Below are 19,488 nucleotides of genomic sequence, written 5' to 3'. Positions count from 1 at the left end.
AAAGTAAATGGATTTTATGAGTTTTTAGTTTTTATTATCACTCTAACTATAAATAGTAGGCGTGTTTTGACGTTCTATTTTAATGATCATTTGTTTTCTATTTGAATTTTGATTAACATCTTAAGTTGGTTTACGCACGAGTAGATCACGCTAACACGCTCACGGGACAGTGGCGTACGGGCTTGCATAATAGTGGGGTGTAGACAGCGCATTAGCTATGTTTAGTTTTTGCTGTGTGCAAACTCGTATTTTTGGGTGTTCATTATGATAAATGCGGATGTTTTCGTTTATTAAAATCATGCCACAATTTCGAAAATAAATTTAATGTCGCCGGTGATCTTGAAAAATATTGTTTTTTCCAAAATTGAATATTTAATTGTCAATAGTGTTATTAGACAACCATTACAAATCTAGTCGGCTTAGGTCCCCAATCATCATCATGAAGTGTCACTTTTTTAATTAATTTTATCTTCAATTCTTCAAAAACCCCGGTACCATTTCCAAAATCTTGGTTCTGGACCATAAACAGGATATTTTTTGGACTCAGTTGGTCGAAATGTATATCCTCGAATTTTTTGGATTATTAGGCAATTTTACCAAAGTTGAATTGTCGAATGTGAAATTTTTGGTCTTTTCTTGAGCAGTTTCGAAATTACCAAAAAAAATTTTTTGTAGATTCTAACTTCCAGAAGCTAATTTCGGCTTCATTTTTTCCAAAACTCCTACCATTTTCCAGAATCACCAATATGAGATATTACAATTTTGAGAATTTAAAAAAAAATGAGTTTCAAAGCTGACATTTCCAAAATCTTTTTTTTTTTTTAACATTTTTCCGGAATCGCCAAAATGAAGTATTTATTACGATTTTGAGGATTAAAAAAAATTTTTAATTTCGAAGCAAATATTTTAAAAATTTTGGTACAGGGCCATAAACACGATATTTTACGAATCAGTTCGTCGAGATCTATATCCCAGAATTTTTGTGGATTTTGAGGCAAGCTCAATTTTTGAGTATAAAATTTTTGACCATTTTTTGAGCGTTTTCAAAATTACCGAAAAAGATTTTTTGTAGTTTTTGGAAGTTATTTCGGCTTTTTTTCTTCGAAAACTTCTAACATTTTTCTAAAATATTGCAATTTTCATGGTTCTTAAATAAAATTGACTTTCAAAGCGAAGATTTTAAAAATTTTGGTACGCCAGAACCATAAACAAGATATTTTTTTGGAAACAGTTCGACGAGATCTAATTACCATTATTTTTACGGATTTTTAGGCAACTTTTTCAAAAATTCAATTTTGAATATGAACTTTTTTACCTTTTCTTGAGCACCTTGGAAATTTACCAAGACAAATTCTTTTGAAAATTTCAAATTTCAGCCGTTTATTTCATCTTCAGTTCTTCGGAAACCCCTACCACTTTTCCAGAAACACTAATGAAATATTACAATTTTGAAGATTAAAAAAAATTTGTTTCAAAGCGAACATTTCCAAAATCTTGGTTCTGGACCATAAACTTGACGTTTTTTTGGGAATCAGTTTGTTAAGATCTATGTCTCAGAATGTTTGTGGATTAATAGGCAAATTTTCCAAAAGCTCAATTTTTTAATGTAAAATTTTTGGATTTTTTGAGGATTTTCAGAATTACCGAAAAATATTTTTTGTAGATTTCGACTTCCAGAAGCTAATTTCGGGTTCATTTTTTCGAAAACTCCTCTATCATTTTTCCAGAATTGCCAATATGAACTATCTATTACAATTTTGAAGTTTAGGAAGAAAAATGTACTTTCAAAGTGAACATTTCCAAAATTTTGGTGTAGGACCATAAAAGGATATATTTTTTTTCAGCTCTTTGAGATCTGTTTCCCAGAATTTTTGTGGATTTTTAGGAAAATTTTCCAAGAGCTCAATTTTTCAATAGTTATGAAATTTTTGATCTTTTTTTGAGTACCTGAACATTACCGAAACAGATTTTTTTGAAAATTTCAAATTTCCGCCGTTCATTTCATCTTCAGTTTTTCGAAAACCTCTAGCATTTGTGCTTAATCAACCATAGAAATATTACAACATTGAGAATTAAAAAAAAATACTTTCAAAGCGAACTTTTCCAAAATCTTGACCCTGAAGTATAAACAGGATATTTTTTTTGGAATCAGTTTGTCGAGATCTACCCTAGAATTTTTGTGGATTATTAAGCAACCTTTCCAAAAAGCTCAATTTTTGACCTTCTCTTGAGCACCTTAGAAATTACCAAGAGATTTTTTGAAAATTTCAAATTCCCGTCGTTAATTTCATCTTCAGTTCTTCAGAAACCCATTCTACTTTTCCAGAATTACCAATGATTAACTATGTATTACAATTTTGAAGATTAAAAAAAAATTCAAAGCGAACATTTCCAAAATCGTGCTCCTGGACCATAAACATGACATTTTTTTGTGAATCAGTTTGTTGAGATCATTGTCTCAGAATGTTTGTGGATTATTAGACAAATTTTCCAAAAGCTCAATTTTTTTAATAAAAAATTTGAATTTTTTTGAGCATCTTCAAAATTACCGAAAAAGTTTTTTTGTAGATTTCGATTTCCAGAAGCCAATTTTAAGTTCATTTTTTCGAAAACTCCTACCAGTTTTCCAGAATTGCCAATATGAAGAATCTATTACAATTTTGAGGATTAAAAAAAATGTACTTTCATAGTGAATATTTCCAAAATTTTTTTTTTTTAGGTCTTTGAGATCTGTTTCCAGAATTTTTGTGGATTTTTAGGAAACTTTTCCAAAAGCTCAATTTTTTAATAATGAATTTTTGACTTTTTTTGAACACCTGAATATTACCGAAACAGATTTTTTTGAAAATTTCAAATTTCCGCCGTTCATTTCATCTTCAGTTTTTCTAAAACCTCTAGCACTTTTCCTAAATCAGCTATAGGAAATATTACAACTTTGAGGATTAAAAAAAAATACTTTTATAGCGAACTTTTTCAAAATCTTGGTCCTGAACTATAAACATGACATTTTTTTGTGAATCAGTTTGTCGAGATCTATGTCTCAGAATGTTTGTGGATTATTAGACAAATTTTCCAAAAGCTCAATTTTTGTAATAAAAAATTTGAGTTTTTTTGAACATCTTAAAAATTACCGAAAAAGTTTTTTTATAGATTTCGATTTCCAGAAACTAATTCTGAGTTAATGTTTTCGAAAACTCCTACCAGTTTTCCAGAATTGCCAATATGAACAATCTATTTCAGTTTTGCAGTTTAAAAAAAAAAATATGTACTTTTAAAGCAAATATTTCCAAAATTTTGATGTGGGACCATAAACAGGATATTTTTTTTAGTCAGTTTTAATCAGAATTTTTGTGGATTTTTAGGGAACTTTTCCAAAAGCTCAATTCTTTAAAATGAAATTTTTGATCTTTTTTTGAGCACTTTGAAAAATTACCGAAACAGATATTTTTGAAAAATTCAAATTCTCGCCGCTTATTTCATCTTCAATTCTTCGAAAACCTCTAGGACCTTTCCAGATTCACCAGTATGAAATATTACAATTTTGAAAATTAAAAAAAAGGATTTTCAGAGAGAACATTTCTAAAACTTTGGTCCTGGACCATAAACATGATATTTTTTTGGAATCAGTTCGTGGAGATCTATATCTCCGAATTTGTGCGGATTTTTAGGGAACTTTTCCATAAGCTCACTTATTAAACATGAAATTTTTTACTTTTTTGAGCACCTTGGAAAATTACCGAAAGAGTTTTTTTTGTAGCTGTCGATTTCCAGAAGCTAATTTCGGTTTAATTTCCGTAAAAATCCTAACATTTTTCCAGAATTGCCAATATGAAATATGAGAATTTTGAGGATTCTTAAAAAATTGTACTTTCAAAGCGAATATTTTAAAAATTTTGGTCGGGGACCATAAATATATAGAATATTTTTTTCGAATCAGTTCGTCGAGATTACATCTCAGAATTTTTGTTTAAGCAACTTTTCCAAAAGCTCAATTTTTGAATAATGAATTTTTGACTTTTTTTGAGGACCTTACAATTTACCTAAAACGATTTTTTTGAAAATTTCAAATTTTCGTCGTTAATTTCATCTTCAGTTCTTCAGAAACCCATACTACTTTTCCAGAATTACCAATGAAATATATGTATTACAATTTTGAAGATAAAAAAAAATGTTCAAAGAGAACATTTCTAAAATTTTGGTCCTGGACCATAAACATGATATTTTTTTGGAATCAGTTCGTGGAGATCTATATCTCCGAATTTGTGCGGATTTTTAGGGAACTTTTCCATAAGCTCACTTATTAAACATGAAATTTTTTACTTTTTTGAGCACCTTGAAAAATTACCGAAAGAGTTTTTTTTGTAGCTGTCGATTTCCAGAAGCTAATTTCGGTTTAATTTCCGTAAAAATCCTAACATTTTTCCAGAATTGCCAATATGAAATATGAGAATTTTGAGGATTCTTAAAAAATTGTACTTTCAAAGCGAATATTTTAAAAATTTTGGTCAGGGACCATAAATATATAGAATATTTTTTTCGAATCAGTTCGTCGAGATTACATCTCAGAATTTTTGTTTAAGCAACTTTTCCAAAAGCTCAATTTTTGAATAATGAATTTTTGACTTTTTTTGAGGACCTTAGAATTTACAAAAAACGATTTTTTTGAAAATTTCAAATTTTCGTCGTTAATTTCATCTTCAGTTCTTCAGAAACCCATACTACTTTTCCAGAATTACCAATGAAATATATGTATTACAATTTTGAAGATTAAAAAAAAATGTTCAAAGAGAACATTTCTAAAATTTTGGCCCTGGACCATAAACATGATATTTTTTTGGAATCAGTTCGTGGAGATCTATATCTCCGAATTTGTGCGGATTTTTAGGGAACTTTTCCATAAGCTCACTTATTAAACATGATTTTTTTAACTTTTTTGAGCACCTTAGAAAATTACCGAAAGAGTCTTTTTTGTAGCTGTCGATTTCCAGAAGCTAATTTCGGTTTAATTTCCGTAAAAATCCTAACATTTTTCCAGAATTGCCAATATGAAATATGGGAATTTTGAGGATTCTTAAAAATTGTACTTTCAAAGCGAATATTTTAAAAATTTTGGTCCGGGACCATAAATATATAGAATATTTTTTTCGAATCAGTTCGTCGAGATTACATCTCAGAATTTTTGTTTAAGCAACTTTTCCAAAAGCTCAATTTTTGAATAATGAATTTTTGACTTTTTTTCCAAAATATTGATCCTCTGGACCATAAACATGACGGTTTTTGAGAATCAGTTTGTCGAGATCTATATCGCAAAATGTTTGTGTAGTATCAGTCAAATTTTCCAAAAGCTCAATTGTTGAATATAAAATTTTTGACTTTTTTTAGCATTTTCGAAATTACCGAAAAAGATTCTTTGTAGATTTCGACTTCCAGACGCTATTTTCGGATTCATTTTTTCGAAAACTTAACATTTTTTCAGAATTACAAATATGAACTATCTATTACAATTTTGAGAATTAAGAAAAAAGTACCTTCGAAGCGAATATTTCCAAAATTTTGATGTGGGACTATAAGCAGGATTTTTTTTTAATCAGTTCTTTGACCCTGTTTCCTACAACTTTTGTGGATTTTTTGAAGTTTTTTCCAAAAGCTCGATTCTTTAATATGATATTTTTGATCTTTTTTTGAGCACCTTGGAAAATTACCAAGTCAGATTTTTTTTTAAATTTCAAATTTCCACTGTTTGTCATCTTAAATTCTTGGAAAACCTCTAGCACTTTTCCAGAATCACCAATTTTGAGGATTTAAAAAAAAATACATACTTTGAAAGCTAATATTTTCAAAATTTTGGCCCTGAACTATAAACAGGATATTTTTTTGGAATCAGTTCGTCGAGATTTACATCTCAGAATTTGTATGGATTAATAATAGCAACTTTTCCAAAAGCCCAATTTTTAAATAATGAATTTTTGAATTTTTTTCAGCACCTTAGAAGTTACCAAAAAGATTTTTTTGAAAATTTCAAAGTTCCGTCGTTAATTTCATCTTCTGTTCTTCGGAAACCCTTATCCAGAAACACCAATGAAATATTACAAATTTAAATATTAAAAAAAATCCGAAACGAACATTTCCAAAATCTTGATCCTCTGGACCATAAACATGACGGTTTTTGAGAATCAGTTTGTCGAGATCTATATCGCAGGATGTTTGTGTAGTATCAGTCAAATTTTCCAAAAGCTCAATTTTTGAATATAAAATTTTTGATTTTTTTGAGCATTTTCGAAATTACCGAAAAAGATGCTTTATAGATTTCGACTTCCAGAAGCTAATTTCGGGTTCATTTTTTCGAAAACTTACCATTTTTCCAGAATTGCAAATATGAACTATCTATTACAATTTTGGGAATTTAAAAAAAAAGTACCTTCGAAGCCAATATTTCCAAAATTTTGATGTGGGACTATAAGCAGGATGTTTTTTTAATCAGTTCTTTGACCCTGTTTCCTACAACTTTTGTGGATTTTTTGAAGTTTTTTCCAAAAGCTCGATTCTTTAATATGAAATTTTTTATCTTTTTTTTGTGCACCTTGGAAAATTACCAAGACAGATTTTTTTGAAAATTTCAAATTTCCACTGTTTATATCATTTTAAATTCTTCGAAAACCTCTAGCACTTTTCCAGAATCACCAATTTTGAGGATTAAAAAAAATACATACTTTGAAAGCTAATATTTTCAAAATTTTGGCCCTGAACTATAAACAGGATATTTTTTTGGAATCAGTTCGTCGAGATTTACTTCTCAGAATTTGTATGGATTAATAATAGCAACTTTTCCAAAAGCTCAATTTTTAAATAATGAATTTTTGACCTTTTTTCAGCACCTTAGAAGTTACCTAAAAAGATTTTTTTTTGAAAATTTCAAATTTTCGTCGTTAATTTCATCTTCTGTTCTTCAGAAACCCTTATCCAGAATCACCAACAGAATATTACAATTTCGAATAATAAAAAAAAATCCGAACCGAATATTTCCAAAATCTTGATCCTCTGGAAGTCTGGACCATAAATATGACGGTTTTTGAGAATCAGTTTGTCGAGATCTATATCGCAGAATGTGTAGTATCAGTCAAATTTACAAAAGCTCAATTTTTGAATATAAAATTTTTTACTTTTTTGAGCATTTTCGAAATTACCAAAAAAGATTCTTTATAGATTTCGACTTACAGAAGTTAATTTCGGGTTCATTTCTTCGAAAACTCCAAACATTTTTCCAGAATTGCCAAAATGAAATATGGCCATTTTGAGGATTTAAAAGAAATTGACTCTTAAAGCAAACATTTTCAAAATTTTGGTCCTGGATCATACGCAGGACATTTTTTTAGAATCAGTTTGTGGAGATATAGGTCCCACAATTTTCGTGAATTATTGGCAACTTTTCCAAAAGCTTAATTTATGAATATGAAATTTTTGACCTTTTCTTGACCGTCTTCGAAATTACCTAAAAACATTTTCGTAGATTTCGAATTCCAGAAACTGATTTCTCTTCATTTCTTCTAAAACCTCTACAATTTTTCCAAAAGTGTCAGTATGAAATATAGAAATTTTGAGGATTCTTAAAAAATTTGAGTTTCAGAGCGAATATTTAAAAAATTTTGGTCTAGGATATTTGTTTTAATCAGTTCCCAGAATTTGTGTGGATTGTTAGAAAACTTTTCCAAAAACTCAATTATTGAAAACCAAATTTTTGACTTTTTCTTGAACATCTTCGAAAATTACGCAAAGGATTTTTTGTAAATTTCGAGTTCCAGAAGTTAATTTCTTTTTCATTTAAAAATTATCGCATCATCTGTCACAAATTGACGGGAATATTTATTAGGGAGGTTGTTCAAGCACTGTGACGCTAATCGACTATCAATTTATAATATGGTGCAGTTGCCTAATTGATTAATTTGACACTAACATAAATAACAGTTAATTACATAGGCGCATGTGTCAAGTTCTTAAAGTAACCCAATACACTTCACTATCTGTTAACCAAACAGTTAACACAAATTAGCAGATTATTACGTTTAATAAATACTGTAAACATAACCTCGACGTATTATTTAATAATAAATAATTATTTGTTAAAGGTGTTGAAGATTTCACGAAATGCACAAGTTAACTCGGTATCTCCTAACAGTCACATTAAAACGGCCCTTGTTACACAGAAATTTCTCTCAAACGAGGAATAGAAAAAAATCATATATAAAAAATGGCTTCATTTTTTGCAACGTGGGGATCGGAGGTGGCACTCTTGCATACCTGGCAACTACAGCTCTAGTCAAAGACACCGAAGATAAAGAAAAATATGTGTCATACGTGGGAGGCATACCACGATTTCTGCGGTAAGATCTTTATTTTATTTTATTAAAGTTATTTCGCCTCTATGTAGTCTCTGAATAGGGATTACAGTCGCTGAAAATTCGTGTCATAAATGTCAATCCATCATGTCTGGATATTCTCTGGTGTGACCGAATTTAGAACTACTTTTATGTTTCCAGTTCCATAAAAGTAGGACTCCTCATCTCCTTCGACTACTACTTCTCCATGATAGGTCTCTCCGAATCCTCCCCCAACTTCCAGGTGATGATGAGTCGCATCCACCAAAGAGCAGCCAATAGAATCCTAGAAGCCTGTCTCACCAACGGCGGCCCCTACATCAAAATGGGCCAAGGTCTAGTCTCCATGAGTCACATCTTACCCAAAGAATACATCCAAACATTGAAAGCCCTCCAAGACAAATGTCTAACCCGAGGCGCCGACGAGGTCGTCAAACTCTTCAAAGAAGACTTCGGCAAATCCCCAACCGAGATGTTCGAGTCCTTCGACACCACCCCGATCGCCGCCGCGAGTCTAGCACAAGTCTTCAGAGCCAAAACCACAACCGGCGACGAAGTCGCCGTCAAAGTACAATACATTGATCTCCGAAAACGTTTCATCAGCGACGTCTACACCATCAAGCTTCTGCTCAGAGGGATCGGGTTCATGCACCCGGATTTCAATTTCGGGTGGGTCCTAGAGGAAATCGTGGATACTTTGAAGCAGGAGCTGGATTTCGTGAATGAGGGGAGGAACGCGGAACGGTGTGCCAATGATTTGAAGAAGTTTAATTACGTTTACGTTCCTAAAATCTACTGGGATTACACGAGCACGGTATTTTAGGTACTGATGACGTTTGAAGAGGATGTTAATGTCATATCGGTGGTTTGTTTTAGAGGGTTCTGGTGATGGAGTATATTGATGGGCGCAAGATCAGCGATGTCACGTTTTTGAAAGAGCATAAGTTTTCGCTGAAGGAGATTAATGTTAAGTTGTTTGAGATTTTCGGGCACCAGATTTTTCAATGTGGGTTTGTGCATGCGGATCCTCATGCCGGAAATAGTAAGTGACACTTTACGTACGCTACAGGGTCAACAATTCAAATCCAAGTGATTTATGAGATATTTTTAAATCAACATGACTTTTGAGCTTAGGACTGTTCCTTTTTCAGTTTTGGTAAGGCGAGTTGATGGAAACACACAGCTGGTTTTACTAGATCATGGACTATACCAAACGCTCAAACCGGAACATATGACAGATCTAAGTCACATGTGGAAAGCCATAGTATTACGGGACCACAAAAATATGAAGTTCTATGCAAAGCAATTTGGAGTTGATGGTATATTTTTACAAAGGTGTAATAAACTTTTGATGTTTGTGTTTTAGATTATGTAACTTTTGCTGAAATTCTGACGCAAGCGCCACTAAGAAGGCTTCAGTTCCAGCTGAAAGCTAAACTCTCTGAAGAAGATTTAAAACATATCACCATGGTAGCGAGGACGAAGTTTAATGCTATTATGGTAACGTTAAAAGTGATTCCCACGTCTCTGTTACTTGTTATAAGGTTAGTGCGTATATTAATGTTTACACAAACACAAGTGTCATGAACCTTTGAATTTTCTACGCACGAGCCGCCACTGGTAGCAACAAATTACAGTTACTGTGTTATTTTCTGTTTATGAAAATTGCGCATGCGCTTTGTTAAGATATAATGTTGCTGACGCGCAAATGTTTCTTTAGTATTTTTTTAATTAACAGTAATTATCAAACATAAACTTCGTTATTATGACTAAATATTTGCAATCAACTTTAAAAAGTATCTGAAATGTTTAATTATAGTCATTATTTTTATTGTTACTGTTGTTAAGTATGCAGAAGCACATACCCATAGGTTCCTATACAAAAGGAAAAATGATTTTAAAGCTTTTTCGAAATTTAATATTGTGCTAACCTAAACATCCCACCAAAATGAGACACGAAGAAAATTGTAAAAACCCACAAAAAATTCAAAATTTAGCCTTGAACTGTGATTGTCAACAAAATGGACGTTTTAATCAGAAGCCACGACGAAATTTAGTGCTTTTATTTTTATTCAGATTCTATCTTTCTCGAATTTCAAGCAATAAAAAATTTACATGATGATATTAATTTAACTGATGATAATTTGTAAATTTCGACTGAGAAGTTATGGAATCTTTCCATATCATTGTTACAAAAAAATGTGATAGTGGAAAATCGTATAACGTCCAAAGAATAAGATGAATTAAACAATAAAATATATAATAATAATAATAGTAAAAAATAATCAAGGTAGAGTCATCAACCACAACAGGCGCATTATTATTTCATAAAATTTAGATAACCTTAACTACGCAATATAATGAGTGGACGTCATCAAGTTGTTGACGAGGATAATTAGACAAATTTTAGTTAGCATTTATCACCTAGGTAGATAATACTTCTAAAATACATATAAAGTTTGACGACAATCGGTCCAGTAGTTTCAGAGATTATCTGTCTAATATAGATCGACACAGACACCAGGCAGATAAATAGATAAATAGAACAGATAATCAAACAGATCAGACTGGTCTTCTAGAAGGGTTGCCTTCTCTACGGCTTAGGAGCCCCTTCTGCCCCACCTGTTGGTCCGCGGGAGGTATTTTATTTCCCTCCTACCCACCGGAAAACCGGGTCGGGCATTCCCCTATCCGCCACCCGGGGACGCGCTCTCTAGGGGTTGCAGGCTCCCCCGAGAGATATAAGTTAGATAAATCAGCAGATACATCATACAGATAAGCACAAATATCGCATAATTCAACAGATAGATGTGATAGATCAGCAAGAAAATAGATAGCAGATATATCATACAGATCAACAGAAAGATTAGATAGATCATACTAATCAGCAGAGAGATCAGATAGTCAGCAAATAGATCAAATGGTCAGACAAATTTGATAGATCAATTCTGATCATCTAGGTCACAGAAAGGTCAGATAGATTACATAAATCAGACAGCTCATACAGATCAGATAGTTAGATGTATCAGCAGATAATCAGATAAATTAGATAAATAAGTACAGATCACAGAAAGATCATATGGATTAAATAGATCAAATAGATCAGCAGATGGATCATATAAATTTTATTTTTTTCGAAAACTCTTTCATTTCTTCAGAATCGCCAATATGAAATATGTATTACAATTTTGATAATTAAAAAAAAATACTTTCAAAACAAATATTTCCAAAATTTGGTCATACCCTAAGCAGGATATACTTGTCTAATTAGTTCGTCTAGATCGGTATCCCAGAATTTTTGTGGAGGTTTAGGGAACTTTTCCAAAGGTTCAATGATTAAAAATGAGTGATTGATGATGATGAGATAGATGAGTTAGATCTACAGATAGATCAGATCAACCAACGAATGATCAGACAAATTAGATAGATCATCTAGGTCACAGATAGATCAAATAGATCATCCTGATTAGCAGAAAGATCAGATAGATAGATCAACAGATGGATTAGATAAATAAGATAGATCATACAGATCAACAGAAAGATCAGATGTATCAGATAAATTAGATAAATAAGTACACATCACGGAAAGATTAGATAGATTAAATAGATCAAATAGATCAGCAGATAGATCATATAAATTAGCAGATATTTGATACAGGTCAGCAAAGAGATTAGATTGTTCACCAAATAGATTAAATAGGTTAGGTAGATCAGTAGACATAACAGATAGATCAGGTAGATAAGCAGATAAAACAGACAGATCAACAAAAAATCAGATAGATTGATAACTTGTCAAATACTTTCATAGTTGTACTATATTTTGCAACTTGTATTAAATAAATAGTTTTAAAAGTATTTTTTTAATTTACGATATGAATTACGGAAATTTGGAGGATTCTTGAAAAATTTGATTTTCAAAGAGACTATTTTAAATATTTGATAATTTAAAAAAAAATTACTTTCAAAACAAATATTTCCGAAATTTTGTGTAATACATAAGCAGAATATTTTTTTCTTATTAGTTTTTCTAGATCGGTATCCCAGAATGTTTGTGGATGTTTAGGGAACTTTTCCAAAAGCTCAATTATTAAAAATGAATGATTGATGATGATGAGATATATGAGATAGATCTACAGATAGATCAGATCGACCAACAAATGTTCAGACAAATTAGATAGATCAACAGATAGATCATCCTGGTCACAGAAAGGTCAGATAGATTAGATAAATCAGATAGATCATTCAGAAAGCAACATTTTGAGGATTCTTGAAAAATTTTAATTTTTAAAGCGACTATTGTGGTCCTAGACGATAAATAGGATATTTTTTTCAAATCAGTTCATCGAGATCTATATTTTAGAGTTCAGGTGGATGTTTAGGTAACTTTTGCAAAAACTAATTTTTTGAATATGAAATTTTTGACATTTTCTTTAGCATCATCGAAAACTCCTTGATTTCTTCAGAATTGTCAATATGAAATATGTCTTACGATTTTGATAATTAAAAAAAAAAAACTTTCAAAACAAATATTTCCAAAATTTTGTGTCATACCGTAAGCAGGATATTTTTTTCTAGTTAGTTCTTTAGATCGGTATCCCACAATTTTTGTGGATGTTTAGGGTACTTTTCCAAAAGTTCAATAATTGAAAATGAGTGATTGATGATGATGAGATAGATGAGATAGATCTACAGGTAGATTAGATAGATCAATAAATGGTCAAATAAATTAGATAGATCAATAGATAGATCAGCCAGGTTACAGAAAGGTCAGATAGATCAAATAGATCATCCTGATTAGCAGAGAGATCAGTTTGATAGATCAGCAGATAAATTAGATAAATCAGATAGATCATACAAATCAGCAGAAAGATCAGATGTATCAGGTAAATTAGATAAATGAGTACAGATCATAGAAGGATTAAATAGATCAAATAGATCAGCACATGGATCATATAAATTAGCAGATTGTTCATACAAATCAGCAAAGAGATTATATTGTTCATCAAATAGATTAAATCGGTCAGGTAGATCAGTAAACATACCAGATAGATCAGGTAGATAAGCAGATAAAACAGACAGATCAACAGGTAGATTAGATAGATTAGCAGATATATCAGATAGATCAGCAAAAAAAGTCAGATCAATAAAAAAATCAGATAGATTGATAACTTATCAAATAATTTTATTTGTACTATATTTTGCAACTTGTATTAAATAAATAATAGTTTTAAAAGTATTTTTTTAATTTACGATATGAATTACGGAAATTTTGAAGATTCTTGTAAAATTTGATTTTCAAAGCGACTATTTTAAATACCCGGTGGGTGAGGTGGCTTGGCATCTGCCCACTACACCTTGGGTCGTGGGTTCGATTCCCGCTCTGCCTCTGGGTGTTTGTGTATGTCCTCTTTCCTGTAATTGGGCCTCTCGGCCTGTTGGAAAGTAATTATAAAAAAAAATATTTGGTAAATTAAAAAAAATAATAACTTTCAAAACAAATATTTCCGAAATTTTGTGTGATATCATAAGCAGAATATTTTTTCTAATTAGTTTTTCTAAATCGGTATCCCAGAATTTTTGTGGATGTTTAGGAAAATTTTCCAAAAGCTCAATTATTAAAAATGAATGATTGATGATGATGAGATAGATGAGATAGATCTACAGATCGATCAGATGGACCAACAAATGTACAGACAAATTAGATAGATATATTTAGATAGATCATCCAGGTCACAGAAAGGTCAGATAGATCATACTGATTAGCAGCAAGATCTGTTAGAGAGATTAGATAAATCAGATAGATCATACCGATCAGCAGAAAGATCATACAGATCAGCAGAATGATCAGATAGATCAGATGTATCAGATAATTTAGATAAATGAGTACAGATCACAGAAAGATCAGATGGATTCAATAGATCAAATAGATCAGCGGATGGATCATATAAATTAACAGATAGTTCATACAGATCAGCAAAGAGATTTGATTGATCACCAAATAGATTAAGTAGGTTAGGTAGACCAGTTGACATCAGATAGATCAGCAAAAAATCAGATCAACAAAAAAATTGGATAGATTGATAGTTTATCAAATATTTTTATTTTTAGTATGTTTTGGAACTAGTATTAAATAAACAGTTGTAAAAGTACTTTTTTAATTTACGATATGAATTACGGAAATTTTGAGGATTGTTGAAAAATTTGATTTTCAAAGCGACTATTTTAAATATTTGATAATTAAAAAAAAAAAAAACTTTCAAAACAAATATTTCCGAAATTTTGTGTGATACCATAAGCATGATATTTTTTCTAATTAGTTGTTCTAGATCGGTATCCCAGAATTTTTGTGGATGTTTAGGAAAATTTTCCAAAAGCTCAATTATCAAAAATGAATGATAGATCAAACTGATTCGCAGAAAGATCAGATAGATCAGATGTATCAGATAAATTATATTAATAAGTACAGATCACAGAAAGATCAGATGGATTAGTTAAATAGATCAAATGATATAAATTAGCAGATAGCACCATATACATTAAATAGGTCAGATAGATCATTGGACATATCAGATAGATCAGGTAGATGAACAGATAAAACAGATAGATTAGATGGATCAGCAGATATATCAGATAGATTAGCAAAAAAAAAAAAGATCAACAAAGAAATCAGATAGATTGATAACTTATCAAATAATTTCATTTTTAGTGTATTTTGCAAGTAGTATTAAATAAATAGTTTTAAAAGTATTTTTTTAATTTACGATATATTTAACAACATTATAATTGAAGTTATTGAACAATGTTAAAAATTATTAATCCACTGATACACCACAAGTAATGAGTCATCATACTTTGCATATTTTAGATAGGATTTATGCAGCAAAAATTTGAGATGGCATCATGAATTTTTTGGGAGGAGGTAAATGGATAGTTTTCAAAAATATATAGTAATATCTCAACACGGGTTCATAAATTATACATATCTTAGAATCTTGTTTTATAAAATTTAAATAATATTTTCTGTTGTAAATTTTGGAGATGGCATTATCCCATGATTGGTTGGGGATGATTAGACAGTTTTTGGTTAGCGTCTAAAAAAAAAAATGTCACAGACAGACAGACGAAAATGGACGACCACATTTGTTGTACTGTAGTGGTAATGAAACGTCGAGAAAACAAGAAAGTGTCAAGTCGCCCGATGGACTCAATTACTATACTTTCGTAGCTGTTTCGTTGTAAAATTGTATTCGAACCATAATCAGTTAAAGAATATTAAATGAACTTGTAAATTTACAGACAATAAAAAAAAGAATTACACGTGCTTATGGAATAGTCAGTTTTACACAGGAAATCATTAATAAAATGATTTTACATTAATTATGCTTGGTTGTCTACGTTAATGACTGATTTTCTTATTTTTAATTTTTCAATTCAATTCAATTTCTCACCACATATTTTTATACATATATATGTTACATAAAACACATACTTGCAGGAATTTAAATACCATAAGAGCCATAGCACACGCCCATGGCAATCCCATTGACAGATACGCAGTTCTAGCGCGAGCAGCCACCCAAAAGGCTTTCTTGTCTGATGCTTCAAGCAAAGGGATATTCAACATACCTTCAAAAATGGCTTTTGAAGTTAGACTATTGTAAGTACTACATCATCTGATATTACCAACCACATATAATTCCATCTTGCAGCGTAATCAAAGTGTCTACTTGGCTAAGAAATACGGTCAACAGTATCTTAATTTGGTTAGGCTTAATTCCAGACTTTAGGAAAATTATTGCTTCAGGGATGAGTTAATTTTTTTGTACATGTTATACATACATAAAATAAAGTTTATTGTTGTGTTACAATCTCGTTTATTCAACAATTGGCTAAATTACGTACAAAGTGTACACACCTAATGAACAGCACTTAATTAAAAAATAAGTATAAACATGCTTGCTATAAATATTGCGATTATATTCTACCAACTTTCCTAGGCTGTTTTCGCTCGGATAGCCGCACGTTTTGATGTTACAGCCTGGAAACCTGATTTAATACTTGCTACTGAACATCTCGATCCGCATGTTTCACACTGTAAGAAGAACAATCTCGTGTCTTTTTGGAGGATGGTATCAGGGGAGCGGCATGTGTGACACGTGACGTACTCTTTAATATACCTAAACAATTCAAACATTAATAATTTAATAAATTAATTTGATTTTGAAATTTTTTACCTTCTTAAAACGTTCTCAATCTGTTTCTGTTGGAACCTGCCCTTGATAATTAATTGACTGTTGCCATCAACAGACCCACTTGTACCCAATTCAGCCAATAAGAAATCTAGCAAATGTTTAGGTTGGCGATGGAGCATTTTACAGATTTCTGTAAAATTGGCGAAGGAGGATTTCTTGGTACCAATTCTCACAACTTGAGGCGGTCTCATGACGAACTTCTGCTTCTTCCCAGCCGCCATATCAGGATTTTTGTCTCTCATTATCTCAAAGGCACGTTTCAAAAGCTCATCGTAGGTGTAATCACGATCTGATCCCATCCACACCGCTGAATTCTCATCCACTGCAACCATCAATACAAACATTAGAATAAAATATTTTTTGAACTACAAAAATGCGTTCTTGTACCTGACTCCGGAACTCGTTCAACAGAATTGCCGCATGTTAAACAATAATTGTGATAATAGGAGCAATAACAACCCACTTTGCTTACTAGTACTAGTACTACTGTTACTATTGTATGACACAACTGAATATAATAAACTCGTACCATTCTCCTTATCGTCGTGTTTTTCGTCTGCTTCAGCAATGAGATCCCCAAGGTTCCTCTTCTTCTTTTTCTTTTTAGTTTTCGTAAAGTCCATCTCTAGGTCGAAGTTGTCATCAATAGCCCCATCGTCCTGATTACCCCCTTCATTCCCCCCATCCTCTTTCGTTTCCCCCATGACGGCGTCCAGGTCATCCGTAGTGAACGGTTTCTTCTTCTTCTTTTTCTTCTTCGTGAAGTCTAAATCGATGTCGACGTTGGCGTCGTCTTGATCCTCTTCTTTCGCTTCCGGATGCTCCGTCGTGTTGTTTTCCTGGGGTTCATTGCCTCCCTCCGCCAAAGCCGCTTCAATATCGAAGGCGGTCTTCTTTTTCTTCTTCTTCTTTTTTAAAGACGGATCGAAAATCTAGAATACGGCAAAATGGGCGATTAAACGGAAGTTTTTGATAAAAATGATGCGTGTCCATAACCTATAAACATAGGGTGACAGATTGGGGCTGGTTTACTTACTGCGTCGTCTTCTGCCATGGTTTTGTTGGTTACAGAAGAATCTTCCGGGTTTATTTAGTCTGCTCGACCGGTTAAAGTTTCAGCACTGTATAATTTTTCACGAAAATTCGCGTTTAATTCGTTCACAAACTATTGCATCAGCCAAATTTTACAACCACATGTGAACAGTGACAGCACATTGACAATACGTTGGTGTTGCCAATGTAGCGGCGTTTATAAGTGAAAACACCAAAGGGCAAGGACGCGTCGGCGCGGAAAGTTGAATTGAATCACTTCGAAAAAAGATGAATTCAGGACACACGAAAATTGTGCAACTGTGTGAAATGAGAATGTTATTAATAATACAATTTTATAATACATAAACAAGGAAAACCAGTTTTTACTAAGATTTACTGGGATAGTAAATGAAGTATTTAGGTATTCATTGTTAGAGAACGAAAGTTCGAAAACCTCAAGATATATTTACATATCGTCATATCGATGATAATAAAATCATCAACATTGTGATAACGACTGTTTATGAACCAGCTAACATTAATTAAACAAATTAATTACAAAATATTCCAGCTTTTTTAGTAAAACAAAACTGCTATAGGATTCAAAACTCTGTACTTTGCGTTTCCATGTTTTCGATCTATAATTACTCTTCTCATTAATAACCAGTAAACCATGAAGTTATTTGTTCCATTTGTATAGAAACTGCTTGTTTTCCGAACGAGATAAAATTTACAATGACTATAATAATAATAATAATAAAAGGTTGTGCAGCAAAGTTGACTTTGAAATTTACCATCGTCGTCTACCATCAATGTCAATCATGACTTCGTTTTTACCTTCCTTTTATGATTTTTCAGTATCTGCTCTTTGATAGATAGGCAACCAATAATTCAGATTGAATTACCTACGTCATGAACTGGTAAATTCTTATTAAAGTGACAGATTTTCCAAAGCCAACTTGTTGTATTCTACCGTATTTTATAATGATCTGTATTATTTTTTCCCATCCCCTTTTAATTACCAAACTCCGCAACTTTGGATTGTTCAGAATAAACCAACAGTAAATTAAAGAATGTAGAAAGTTGTATGGTGCTTTGAGTACATAAGTAGGTACATTAACATTATTGTCAACTGTATAGAGTGTTCTATTTTTAAACCTTAACACACAACTTAATTTTTTCAATTAGAATACCTGTATATTTTCATATTATCATTAGTCTCTTCCTAGGCTTTATAGCTACTGCGTATTCTTGAAAGAATTTGTAAAAATCTTGAACCCTTGGTCGAGAGAATTTTAAAGAATCTTAGAGATTCCCCGTGTTTTATTTTTAAAAGTATTTTAAAGAATTTCAGGAGCCCCTGGTGATGTATTTTGAAAGAATGTTAAACAATTTCACGCGTACTAGTTTTTTAAGTATTGTTCAAAGATTTTAAAGACTCTTAGGAGTGTCCAGTGTTTAGTTTTTGAAAAAGAAAAGATTCTCAGAGGCCCCTAGTGTTTTTATTTTTAAACGAATTTAAAGAGTCTCAAAGGTTCTCAGTGTTTTGTTTTTGAAAGAATTTAAAGTATCTTTGGGCCCCTGGTGTTTTATTTTGAAAGATTGTTAAAAAATCTCAAGGATACTAGTTTTTTATTAAGAGAAAAAAAATAATTTGGGTCTCTGGTGTTTTACTTTTAAAACAATATTACAAAATCTCAGAGATCTTAGTCTTTTATTTTTAAAAGGATTTCTAAGACTCTCAATGGCCCCTAGTGTTTTATTTTTGAACAGGTTTCAAAGAGTCTCAAAGACTGCCAATGTTTTGTTTTCAAGCACCTAATTTAAAGAAT

The 19,488-nt window shown here is 31.6% G+C and overlaps 2 protein-coding genes across 10 annotated transcripts in view; one reads left to right on the top strand and one right to left on the bottom strand.

Moving 5' to 3' along the window:
• LOC135127818 (uncharacterized aarF domain-containing protein kinase 5-like) overlaps positions 1-16,240 on the top strand; it is a 103,373-nt gene extending 87,133 nt beyond the window's left edge. For all 9 annotated transcript variants that reach the window (XM_064054449.1, XM_064054457.1, XM_064054455.1 and 6 more), the window contains exons 2-8: positions 8,124-8,378; positions 8,535-9,186; positions 9,249-9,414; positions 9,524-9,691; positions 9,739-9,916; positions 15,868-16,029; positions 16,082-16,240. In XM_064054449.1, the coding sequence (XP_063910519.1) occupies positions 8,143-8,378; positions 8,535-9,186; positions 9,249-9,414; positions 9,524-9,691; positions 9,739-9,916; positions 15,868-16,029; positions 16,082-16,187 (1,668 nt within the window). In that variant the 5' untranslated portion in view covers positions 8,124-8,142 and the 3' untranslated portion in view covers positions 16,188-16,240. The remainder of the gene's footprint in view (positions 1-8,123; positions 8,379-8,534; positions 9,187-9,248; positions 9,415-9,523; positions 9,692-9,738; positions 9,917-15,867; positions 16,030-16,081) is intronic.
• Positions 16,223-17,863, bottom strand: LOC135127821 (eukaryotic translation initiation factor 2 subunit 2). Its single transcript, XM_064054459.1, has 4 exons — positions 17,661-17,863; positions 17,154-17,556; positions 16,607-16,946; positions 16,223-16,549 (listed from the first exon to the last, which is right to left on the bottom strand). The coding sequence occupies exons 1-4, from the start codon at positions 17,676-17,678 to the stop codon at positions 16,366-16,368; spliced, it is 945 nt and encodes a 314-aa protein (XP_063910529.1). The 5' UTR covers positions 17,679-17,863; the 3' UTR covers positions 16,223-16,365.
• Between the last annotated feature and the right edge of the window lie 1,625 nt (positions 17,864-19,488).

Source organism: Zophobas morio, unplaced genomic scaffold (assembly GCF_036711695.1).
Source record: "Zophobas morio isolate AGI-343-1 ecotype UQ-CSIRO unplaced genomic scaffold, CSIRO_AGI_Zmor_V1 ptg000012l, whole genome shotgun sequence".
Lineage (NCBI taxonomy): Eukaryota > Metazoa > Arthropoda > Insecta > Coleoptera > Tenebrionidae > Zophobas > Zophobas morio.
This window is presented reverse-complemented; position numbering and strand designations above follow the sequence as displayed.

What these genes read in the sequence shown, in the direction of transcription:
- LOC135127821 (XM_064054459.1), bottom strand. An exon ending in ACACGACGATAAGGAGAATG is followed by an intron (nt 16,947 to 17,153) that starts GTACGAGTTTAT and finishes TGATGGTTGCAG; the next exon opens with TGGATGAGAATTCAGCGGTG. An exon ending in ATTGAGAACGTTTTAAGAAG is followed by an intron (nt 16,550 to 16,606) that starts GTAAAAAATTTC and finishes TGAATTGTTTAG; the next exon opens with GTATATTAAAGAGTACGTCA.